Source organism: Lepisma saccharinum, chromosome 1, assembly GCF_977018435.1.
Source record: "Lepisma saccharinum chromosome 1, izLepSacc3.1, whole genome shotgun sequence".
NCBI lineage: Eukaryota > Metazoa > Arthropoda > Insecta > Zygentoma > Lepismatidae > Lepisma > Lepisma saccharinum.
This window is the reverse complement of record NC_139229.1, coordinates 218,924,729-218,937,152: the sequence shown is the minus strand read 5'-3', so window position 1 is coordinate 218,937,152 and position 12,424 is coordinate 218,924,729. Positions and strand designations below refer to the sequence as shown.

The 12,424-nt window shown below is 38.5% G+C and overlaps 1 protein-coding gene across 7 annotated transcripts in view; it reads right to left on the bottom strand.

Moving 5' to 3' along the window:
• The window catches only part of sif (guanine nucleotide exchange factor still life), a 674,511-nt gene that overhangs the window by 499,463 nt on the left and 162,624 nt on the right, over positions 1 to 12,424 (bottom strand). For all 7 annotated transcript variants that reach the window (XM_083112141.1, XM_083112137.1, XM_083112140.1 and 4 more), the window contains exon 3: positions 2,920 to 3,104. In XM_083112141.1, the coding sequence (XP_082968267.1) occupies positions 2,920 to 3,104 (185 nt within the window). The remainder of the gene's footprint in view (positions 1 to 2,919; positions 3,105 to 12,424) is intronic.

Sequence of the window (12,424 nt, the reverse complement as noted above, 5' to 3'; positions counted from 1 at the left end):
ATGTTGAAGGCAAATTACAGCCGATAACTGCATCACAAACTTGATAAAGCGATAAGAACGTTATGTTTATATCTTAAAACATTGTACATATCGATACTTTATTATATCAACAAATTAGAGGTTCAAACATGTTGTAACGGCTCCGGTTGGGCTCTCTGAAAATAGCTCGTTGGGGTGACGTAGTATTCACTGCGCATTCGCGAACAACAAACTGAGGCGACACGATGCACGGTATTGAGAAAACGACACAGTCCGAGAGGCACGTAAGCGACATGCGACACGTGCAGCTTGCCGTGTTTCTTTGGTTCGAAGGTTCAATTGATTACCGAGTGTTCACTTGCAAGCCACACGCGTCTCTTGCAGCGTGTCGCATGTCGCGTGTCGCGTGTCTCTTTGGTATGAATCTCCCTTAAGCCAGCCGCACACCGGATCCGACCTAACGAGTAATTTTTGTTGCAAACCGACTCGGAAAACGTTTAACATGGGGCTCTTATGAGCCGCCGAACACCGGACGGAACATTTGACTCGAGTCACCTCGAGTCACGTTGCGACAGTTTGCGACAAAACAGCGAAGGTCCCGGGAATTTGGTCTCGGAGGAGCACGATGCGACAAAACGCTCTGCGTGCGAATCCGTTCTTCTCAGCGCACCACCTCCATGTGAGTCATCACTGTATTGTTTGACAGCACATACTACATGTATATGTAAGTTTGACAGTGCGGTCAAGGTTAAAAATAGAGCTTGTTCCAGAACAGCTAATCGTTTTTGTGCAAATGAAGCCTCCGCTGTACGATTTTTCATCGACTGAGCACAATAACAAGAACGCTATGGAATGAAGTGGCACAGGAGATGAATTACATTAAAATTACATTACTTGAAAAGAATAGGCTTATTAGAAATTATCTTGTAATGTACAAAACATATCGTAAATTGCACAAGAAAAACAATCTTCAGGACAGTTAGATATTTATTGCTCAACACAACACAATAATGTTATTTATGTGGTTGCAGTACTCGAATTAAACTTTTTCCTCTTTTGGTGGGGAGCAGCGTTTAAAGTGAGCCGGAATGCACCGGAACTCCATTCTGGCAAAACTCGGTTCCTGCTGCGACATTGGACATCCATTTTATTTATTTAATGTACCACACAAAAGTCCATTCTTCCTTACATTAATTCTTGTAAAGGATAGATGAAAGGGATGAAAGAAAGTTGTTTTACTGAATTTGTCTCCTGTAGGTGGAAATGTAGAAAAAAATAATATATTGCGGTGAGTGCTTGCTATTAGTTTAAGATGCAAATGAGAACCTAATTTCCTGAAATGACAGATGTGATAGATCTTGTGTTTATACATTTATTTTAGATGCAATAATAATAAAAATCAATGCTTTTTTCAGGCGGTACGCACGCAACAGAACACCATACCGGTAACATTTATATGTGAGAATGAAACTAAAAGGATTTATTTTTAACGAAAGAAGTATGTGTGTATGTGTGTACGTACATGTATGCATTATCATTTATATACCACAATATTTAGAGCAGTTCTTATGATAAACACAATAACAAATAATAACAACAAACCAACTTGTACCGAAAACTTTCTTTCAAGAAAAAAGCACTGATAATAATTAATATTTGTTTCGTATTGTCGGAAGCAAAGTGACTCGTCGTTTCGAGTCGCTTTGTGTCCCGTCTTGTCTTGCGATGTGACTTGTGTCAGATCCGGTGTGCGGCTGGACTTACAGTTGTAAACAACCATGCGTCACGTCCAGTACATCCTCTCCTCAAACCTTTCTCTCGAAGAGCTCTTGTCAAGTCCCGTGGATTAAATTAGATGTTGCCAATTCAGTTTCCTTACAGATTTCTTAACGTGAGGTTGTGTTATCCTTGCTATGCTGTGTTATTGTGTTGTGCTATTTTTTATATAACGTGAGGACCTTGGGAATATAACGTCGCAGAGAATGAATGGATGTCTAAACACTGCAGGTAAAGTGACAACAGCGCTTTTAGAAAAACAGGTGGTGGCTCGAAAGCAGATATGCGTCCGTCCGGTCGGCTTCCTCTCGAGCTGTGTCAAAGATACCGAACTGACGTTCGAATTAGGACTTCAACTATACAGATTGACTTTGGTAGATAAAATATGCACTATCCAGTACACAATATATAGTCTATGTACAGAGAGAGAGAGAGAGAGAGAGAGAGAGAGTGAGAGAGAGAGAGAAAGAGAGAGAGAGAGAGAGAGAGAGAGAGAGAGAAGGGGAACAACTCAAACTTTTCCCTGGGCTTACTCCAGTCCTCCCTCCTATGAATTCGAGGAAGGAAATACAGGGTGATTCAAAAGTCTCTTGACATTTTACATAAATCAGTAATGACTGGTTTTCAGGATGGGATAAAAGACATTGCTGTTTTCCAACAAGATGGTTCACCACCGTATTTCGCCAGAATCGTTCGGGACTACCTCGCTGACACCTTCCACGATAGGTGGATCGGCCGTGGCTCACCAAGATTTTGGGCGGCTCGCTCTCCAGACCTCACTCCCATAGCCTTTCCTTTTCTTGGTTTCATTAAGTCTAGGGTGTACCAAGTATAGATCAACACCATAGAGCAACTGACACAGCGAATAGCTGCAGCAACAGGGGAGATCATGCCAGCTATGTTGGAGCTACGGTTCCGGTCTACGCAAGAAAGGTGGGTGCTATGCCTAGACTTACAGGATCACCACATTCAAATTTACTAAGTTTGTCTTCTATTCTTGAGTAGGTTTCAGCAATACTATCAATTTTGTCAATAAAATACTTTTCGATTTAAATGTCGAGACTTTTGAATCACCCTGTATGTGGAAATTAGAAATTGTACCCACCGTCAGCCTTATAGTTTTAAAAATTAAGGGAAATAAATGCCCATGTACTCTTTACTCACCCGGCTGCACAAGTCGAACGTCGAGAATCTTGTCGACCTGTGAATTGTAGGCCGTTATGTGGAACACGCATTCCGGGGAGTCTTGGATGCATGTGATGTTCACAGGCACTAAATCCTCCGACACCTGCTGCCACTTGACGGTGCCCGCGCCACTCGCGCTCACGTGAAACACTTCGGCCCACAACCTGAGGGAGATACAACCATCATATGAAGCAGCAATACTAATAATATCAAAAGCATTCTTAGTAGTAGCACAAATCATGTTAATGTAAATATTAGTAGTAAAATAGTAGTAGAAACAGAACGAGCAATAGCTGTAAAGTGGAAGTCATATTAGTATTAACCAGCGCCAAAAATGAAAATTTTCGCGAAATGCAACACTTTACCTTCGTTAACTTGAGGCCTTTTGTCTCTGGCTATTACAGTGACAAGATTATGTTACTAGAGAAATGGCGCTCTGTATTAAAATTAATAATAGTTAATATTAAAATATTTACATAAATCTCTCTCTATGTATATAAAAATGGATGTATGTGTGTATGTATGTGTACATGTGTTTGTTCCGGCATAACTCTCGAACGCCTGGGGCCATTTCGACCAAACTTGGAACACGTATCACTTGCAATCTCGAAATAAACACTCTGGGGGGTAAGACACCCCTGACACCCCTAGGGGTGGGGGTAGGAGGGGATGACATGTAAAAATTATCGAAAAGGACCGATATTAGTGTGGAATCCATAGTTTTCGGGGTCGCTAAGATGAATAGTGACACTCCCAATGCCATTCAACTCCAAGACACCCCTGGCACCCCTAGAGGTGTGGTTGAGAATGGGGTGGCATGTAAAAATAATCGAAAACGACCTATATTAGTGTGTAATCCATACTTTTCGGTGTCACTAAGATGAATAGTGACACTCCCAATGCCGTTCAATTCCAAGAAACCTTTAGGGGTGGGGTGGGAATGGGTGACATGCAAAAATAATAAAAAAACGACTGATATTAGTGTGGAATCAATAGTTTTCGGGGTCGCTAAGATGAATAGTGACACTCCCAATGTCGTTCAACTTCAAGACACCCCTGGCACCTTTGGGGGTAGGGCTGGGAAGGGGTGACATGTAAAACGACCGATATTAGGTTTTCGGGTCGCTAAGACACTCCCAATGCCGTTCAACTCCAAGACACCTCTGGCACCCCTAGGGTGGGGGTGACAAGGGGGTGACATGTAATACGACCAATATCAGTGGGGAATCCATAGTTTTCGGGGTCGCTAAGATGAATACTGACACTCTCAATGTCGTCCAATTTATTTTTTCTTCCTCTTAGAGGTGGAACTAAAAATGTTGTTCATAAATTGTTGTTAAATTTATATTATAGTGAATTTGTAAAAGATATTACTTTTTAATTTGTATACTGTACTTATACTTTGAAATAGCCTAGCTGTAAATAAAATTAGTTACATTTTATGCTATAGTTAGAATTAATTCATTAAACAGCCGGGCAACACCGGGTAATCAGCTAGTATATCATATAATACACTTCACATGAGCCCTTTCATCCCTTCTTAAAATTTAAACAGATGGAAATCATTATGGTAGTCAACTCTCCCATTTGATTGGTTGGTTGGTTGATTTGGTGTTTTAAGTTCACTTTATGGACAGTAAGTCTAATCGGGACTGGACCTACAGTTTCAAGTGGGATCCGAACCTCTATGAGCCTCCACCGGGTATCGAACCCGGGACCCCTTGATCTCTCCCATTTGAGATATTTTTTTTAAAAAAATCAATGTTCATATTGTCAATACTTTGTCTTGATAATGCGTATTATAATAATAATAATCAATTTATGCAAGTGAAATATATCCATATTGTTATTTTGCGTATGATCAAGGATTGCATTATTCTTAGAACGTCAATATATATATATATATACACAGGGTGACTGGTAATTAGATGTATTCCCTGAAAGGGGTTAAAGTAGAGACAATTTGCAATATATTTGAACATATGATACCCCGTCGGAAAATTAATAGTTTTCGAGATAATCGAGTTTCAATTGTTTTTGAAAAAAATGACAATTTTCCACATAAAAAGTTGAATTGAGAAAAAACTGCTCATTGTATGGAACTTATTTCAGCGTTTGCTGATAGCTAACAAATAAGTGGTTAGTTGAAAAAAAAGTTTTTCCCAAATAACAATCACATGTAAGTAACGGGTGGGTCTAAACTTACAAGTGATGATAAAAAATTGCACTCTTAGTTTACTTGGCAACGTATTAATAAAAAAAATGGTATGACACGAAGCGTACAAATTACGTAAATTACTTCCTTGATTCATCAGCTATCCAATAAGGTACAAATGTTGCTGACATTCACATTTGTGTACAAGAAATAACACTTGATTCATCTTCATGTGAATGGAATCAATGAACAATACAATTAAAGAACATTACACGTCTTGCTCAAAGTGGGCACCTCCGTTACGAATGCAGGCACGCAGGTTTTTACGGGTCATTTGGTCTCGTAACTCGTGATGTGATGGTGGCCTTGACGTGTTGACCAGCTGTTAAGATCCTCTCCCTGAGCTCTTCTTGCGAGTTTACCGGTGCCTTGTCATGTGGCTCCAAATGTAAAAGTCGCAAAGCGTCAAATCGGGGGATCGAGCCGGCCAGGGAATCGGTCCGCCTCGGCCAATCCATTTCTTTGGGTAATTTTCATCCAGCCACTGTCGCACGCCCAGGCAGAAGTATGGATGGGCGTAATCAACAATCATTTCATCGAGCCATTTTTCCTGCCCCAAATCTTAAATGGCATCACTTATGAACATTTTTTGTGGAACGGGATGGCAATGTTGTTGGAGGATGTGCCTCTAGCTACAAGACGTGACATGATTTACCAGCATGATGACTGCCCAGCTCGATCCCCCGATCAATTTGACGCCTTGCGACTTTTACATTTGGAGCCACATGACAAGGCACCGGTAAACTCGCAAGAAGAGCTCAGGGAGAGGCTCTTAACAGCTGGTCAACACGTCAAGGCCACCATCACATCACGAGTTACGAGACCAAATGACCCGTAAAAACCTGCGTGCCTGCATTCGTAACGGAGGTGCCCACTTTGAGCAAGACGTGTAATGTTCTTTAATTGTATTGTTCATTGATTCCATTCACATGAAGATGAATCAAGTGTTATTTCTTGTACACAAATGTGAATGTCAGCAACATTTGTACCTTGTTGGATAGCTGATGAATCAAGGAAGTAATTTACGTAATTTGTACGCTTCGTGTCATACCATTTTTTTTTATTAATACGTTGCCAAGTAAACTAAGAGTGCAATTTTTTATCATCACTTGTAAATTTAGACCCACCCGTTACTTACATGTGATTGTTATTTGGGAAAAACTTTTTTTCAACTAACCACTTATTTGTTAGCTATCAGTAAACGCTGAAATAAGTTCCATACAATGAGCAGTTTTTTCTCAATTCAACTTTTTATGTGGAAAATTGTCATTTTTTTCAAAAACAATTGAAACTCGATTATCTCGAAAACTATTAATTTTCCGACGGGGTATCATATGGTCAAATATATTGCAAATTGTCTCTACTTTAACCTCTTTCAGGGAATACATCTAATTACCAGTCACCCTGTATATATATCCCCCCCTCAGCTTAGAATCAGAAATATAAAAAGCACGCCGTAAGAACGATTTGATTTGAGTTTTGATTTTGATGCCCAGATCACTTTATACCGTAAATCAGGGAAAATATAAAATTCGAAAGCATGAAAGTAAAATTAGTGACCATAGAAAAAGACGCTAAATTTGTGTAAAGATCTTGTGCAGAAGGATATTTCTGTCAGAACACTCGGATTCCTAAGACACGATAAATAATATTAATTAACAAATAAAGAGGAAAAAGACAGCCACAAGGCATAAAAGATACAGGTAATCATCGTGACAAAAACACACCTCCAAGTAGACGGGAAGCTTATAAAGTAATTATATGTACTTTCAACGCGGTACGCTAGCAGCGCAGTTTGGTGTTACGCTGTACTAACGACTTACAAAAATTAAAGTTAATGAAAGGTAAAACTAACTCCAGAAATCATGAAAACCTGTAATTAAACCTGTATGGACAAAGTCCACCCTCGAACAAATCATAGTCGTTGACAATAGCCTGAATCACCTAAGGAAAGCACGATTGTCAATTGTATGAACTGGTTTAGCAAAACACTGGTCTGTTGCTAATAATAAGGGTAACTATTTCAATGGTTTAACTCACCGAATACCCACACCAGCATACATGTAACAAGTTTTCCATCTCGAAGGAAGATTCATGATTATTATACATAATTCACATTATACAGGAGCGATGTAGAGTTGTATATGTTGAAATGTAATCACTGCATGGATTAACAATGTTTATTCAAAGATAAAAGTGTATCCAAACAAGCCAAAGATATTAACCTCATCATTCCCAGTGGGCTTCATATACTATTTAGTATTTCTCTAAACTTTATCATTGTTTGTTACAAAATAATGAGGAATACTGTATAATAATATTAAGTTACAAGATGCACTGAATAGTATGAACGAAATGTATAGTTCTTAGATCGGATGTGAACATTCTGGAATACAAAATACAAGACTCTTCCAGCTTAACTTGTCTGCGTAATCATTGTAATGTTTGATAATAAAACTGTACACTTAAGTTTGTCAATTTTATCAATAACTATCCAGACCTTTCTTTTTCTTGATAATTAATATCCTCTTCTAATACACGTAATTAAACAAGCAGCAGTCTTGGATCAAGACCATCTTGAGATTCAGGCCGCAGCGCTCAGTCAACACGTCAGCATCTGTAGGCGATCGTCTTAACGGTCGTGTAAACCCATTGCCGTATTTTTATTGTAGAGAATTAAGGTAATTTATTTATTTTATGATGTAAAATTTTGATATTTACCCTCCCGACGAAAATAGTAGAATATTGAATATTTACACTGAAATTTTCATTCAGTAAGTCACTATGGCCATAACAAAAATTCCTTCCATAGTACAAAGAAAGAGTTGAAAACCGTTAGAAACTCCCTGGCGGAAAAAATTAAGCATTGTATTTCTTTGCAAAATATTATCCGAAATATTTGTCAGCTACAGTAAAACTCGTTACAGCTTTTGTATGAACTTTTGTATGTAAAAATCAATGGATTAAATCAAAATCCTGCATGTTAGGTCGACCGTAAACTTGCCAAGATATCTAATCAATTAAATTTTCTTTAACTTTACCCAAAATTAATCAACCAGATAATGCAGATATTCTGTGTAGCTATACAATCTCAATACAAAAACTTAATTTCTATAACCTCTCAGCAAATGTGAAAGAAATTGGTACAAGGGCAATGTTACATTTATGTGAATAAAGAATAAAGACTAAACCTAAATCACTTCTCACATTGTAATTTCGACCCTTTTGACTTTATTGAACGAAATATAATCTAAACAAATTGAATCTTTTGATTGTCGTTAGTAGGTTGTGTGACAGTTTTTCAACATTTTTATTGAAAAAAAACAACAGATTAATACTTCGATCTTAGCGTTCATTTGGAAAATAAACATTTGGAATATTTCCTTACACTGTGTTTACACTCTGTTAATAAAATCGTGAAGAATGTTAGCGAATTATGAAACATTAACACTGATTTAATAATCAAAATTACGAACATCGAAGCTTCACAAAGACAATAAATAGAATAACAGTTCACATGAAACAATTTTATAAAATGTATTACACTTGTAGTTCATATTAACATAGCTAGGTAATAAAATGCTTTCTGTGAAAACATTTGTGTTTGAAACATAAGTAATATATTCTTGGATAATTTTACACACGAATATTTCATCAAAGTTCTTGTTACACATCGTACCCTTGTATTTGATTTCATAACATATTCGTATCTTCCATTAGCCTTCGATTAGCCTAAAGAAGCATAAAAGCGGAGTAAAATAAGAATGAAATGTACACATGTATCAATTTGGCCCAGTTGTAAAGCTTTCTTTCATTAAGCATACTTTGAAACTGAAAATTTGTGTAAATTATATGAATATTTTATCGAAAGCTTGCATAACAGTTACACTAACAAACTGCTTTGGTAGACATGATGGTAATATTTTAAACGTTGACTAAATCTTGAAACAAATAATTTTGCAATCATAAGCAACAACGAATCTTAACCACAGATTCTTAACGTTGTAATTCAGATTTAGATAAATTATTTGATATTTCTAAAAAAAACTTGTTGACAAGACATTAAAATTGACCAAATCTAAGAGTATACTCGCATTAGATGCCTATTCCGGACACATGGAATCTTTACATCATGAACTATTTCTGTTATTTATTTATGAGTATGAAACCTTTGTTACTTAAGTTGCATTTTTTCGTAGGAATCACATGGAATTGCCCTACACATTTCTCATTTTCAGCAACATCTTGAAGAAATGTGAACGTTACTCTTACCTTTTTCACCATAATTGCCTCTGCAATTGAGCACACAACACTTATACGCAATACCTTTTGTACATTTAAGCATATTTACACGTCATGTAAACTCGAATACAGTTCATAAATTTTCATTACAATTCCACATTCACTAAAAAGATACAACATTGATTCCCAAGAAGCAAATCAAACATGGCGGTTACCTCGCCTCCAGTTGCTGACGTTTAGTCACGTGACCAGAGCAAGCCATCAGGCTTTCAGATAGAGAAGGTAATGCTTGGATTCGCGTTCGTCAAACGCAAAGGCGATGTGACGTCATTCTCTGCATTACGTTCACCAACAAAAATCATCAGATTTGGCAACCCAATGTCAAATATAAGTAAGTTCGTCAACAACCTTACATACGTTCAAGCACCTGCAAGTTACATTATCGCTGCTGGTAAGGAAATCATGATAACGACGAAAAGATGCACGAGATTTAAAAAGCATACGCAATGGCATCTGATATTAATCACCTTGTGTTTCATTCTTTCGAGACAAACACAGAACACATATCGCTTACTCACAGCGATCTCAATATGTCGAAAATTGCATGGGTCATCAATTATGTGACTTGGTGTAACCAGTACGACACCCTTTAACTTCCTGGACGTCAGTCTCTCGTTACCTCGACGCGATGCAGTTTTCTCACCGAACCTGTACCATCTCGCATCTCCAATGAAGTAACATTCCAGGAATACACTGTACAACTCCTGTTTTGTGTTGTATAGAACTCACGACATCCTGCCTTCCTAGAACATTTGTGGATTTATGAGATTTTTCGCACCAAGAAATTACGTTTTCCACCCGATATTGACACCATCACTGGAAGCACTTTTCTTTCCACGCGTTTCACAAAATTGTCACAACTGACCCAACGGTCATGAAAGTACCTACTTACATACATTATGTGTGCGTGTCGTTACTGAATGCAATAATTATGCTTGAAGCAAAGAAGCACACAAACTATTTTGCGGATGAGGATGCACTTAATTTTTGTAATCCTCCACCGAACTTGTTTTTTCTCTCCCCCCCCTCCTTCTTTTCCTTCCGCGGCAAGCGTCGTTCAGCAATCAATGCCCAGAAGAGCTATTCTCTTTGCAGAAGAGTAGGCTGGTTCTGTTACGAGTCAACCCCCCTATTCTTTAAACTTTTAACAACGCACAGTGCAATAAAAGCATTTTTTTAAAAGAATATACAAACAATGGTCAAAAGTGCACCGTTCTGCATCCTGCACGGATTAAATACGACAAAATTACTACTCCTTGCCGAATTCAGGCACCGGAATGAGCATAGTATCTTAATTAGACCCCCGGAATGAGCATAGTATCTCCCGCACCACTCACGTGCTCCTAACAGCATAACAAATGTGCGCTAGCAGCAAGTATTAACACTATTGCGACAGGTCCAATGACGGTTTCGTCATATACTATTAAAGAGTATTAACAATTTAGTTCACCCTGATAAGCACAATGTATTGAAATATTTTTTTTAAAAAAATAATGAACCGGAACGGTCCGTTGCCATTTGTGACGAGACGGAATGAGAAGGTTACAGTTATTCAAGAACTGGAACACCGTTTCGGTCCTCTTCGGTCCATTTCGAGCACTTGTATCAACGGTAAAGTAATGATAGTAAAATACAGGGTGGCCATAAAATCTATAACCAATGAGAGTACCGTCACCAGTCTCAATACACTTCCTCAAACGTTTCAACATCCTAGAATTCTCTTCAAAATATGGGAATCCAGAGCAACCGATCAAGATCTTAATGTAATTGTAATACAATAGAAGCAAAGGAAAAAGTTTCAAGAAAAGAAAAATGGAACGGGCTTCCACAATGTCGTAATGATATCTCCTTAGCCTTGTAGTGAAGTGGAACAGGATTCGATGCCCGGCGGAAGCCCACTGGGCACTGGTTCAAATCTTACTTTAAACAGTAGATACAGTCCTGATTAGCCTACATGAGTATAAGTGGGCATTATACATAAAATAACAGTATGACAAAATGAATCAACAAATTATATTCGTTCTTAATGAAAATGTTTCGTGCATAACAGCTGGTACAGGTATCCCAATGCTAAGTAAATTGCCGTGGCATGGGGAACCTGACATTAGGAACGACTGGTCTCTGAGGTGGCGGCACTTACGAAGAGGAAACCTTCTGCAGATCAGGAGCGTGGCCACCAGGTGGGGGTGTGTGGTCTCTGACCCAGAGGCGTGCCAAAGGGTGGGTGAAGTGGGCGACGCCCGGGGCCTCGCACCTGAAGGGGTCTCGCGTCCATGGGACTTATTACTTTCTTAGTGTAAGAAATAGAGGCGGAAAAACAGATGGAAAGGGCTAATTTTTGTGAGTGATAAAACAGGGTGGCTACAAACAAGCAGAAATGAAATTCCCGGACTTTTCCAGGTTTTCCAGGACAAAATTTACATTTTTCCCTGACAATTACAAACTAAACTAATTCGATGTTTTTGCAAATAGAAATAATAAACACACACAGATCCATGTATGGTTTTGTTAAGTACCAATATTATCTTCTATGAAATTGACTTAATTTCTCTATTCTCTATGATTTGAATTCAAACTGCAAAATAGTAAAGGTAAAAAGGTAAAGTCCTCCCCTGTGCTTAGCACCACACCATGAAGGCGTATAGGGGGTGTGGGGGTAACGCCCCACACTTTCTTGATCCGGTCGTGAGTGGGGGTGATGTGATCAGCATCACGCCCCTGACCGCCTTTACCCCCCAGGGTTTCCCCCAGGTACCCATGTTATTCGACGCTGGGTGGGCGCCGGGACCGCTTCCAACGTTAGAAAAGTTCCAGGATTTGAACCGGCCGCGGATCGAACTCGGGACCTTGAGCATGGTAGTCAGACGCGTTACAGACTTTTTTTTCACTTTTTTTTTATTTACATTTCTTTTTACATTAAATTATCCAAAACTTCAATTCTTGTTACATTAAATTATCCAACTACAA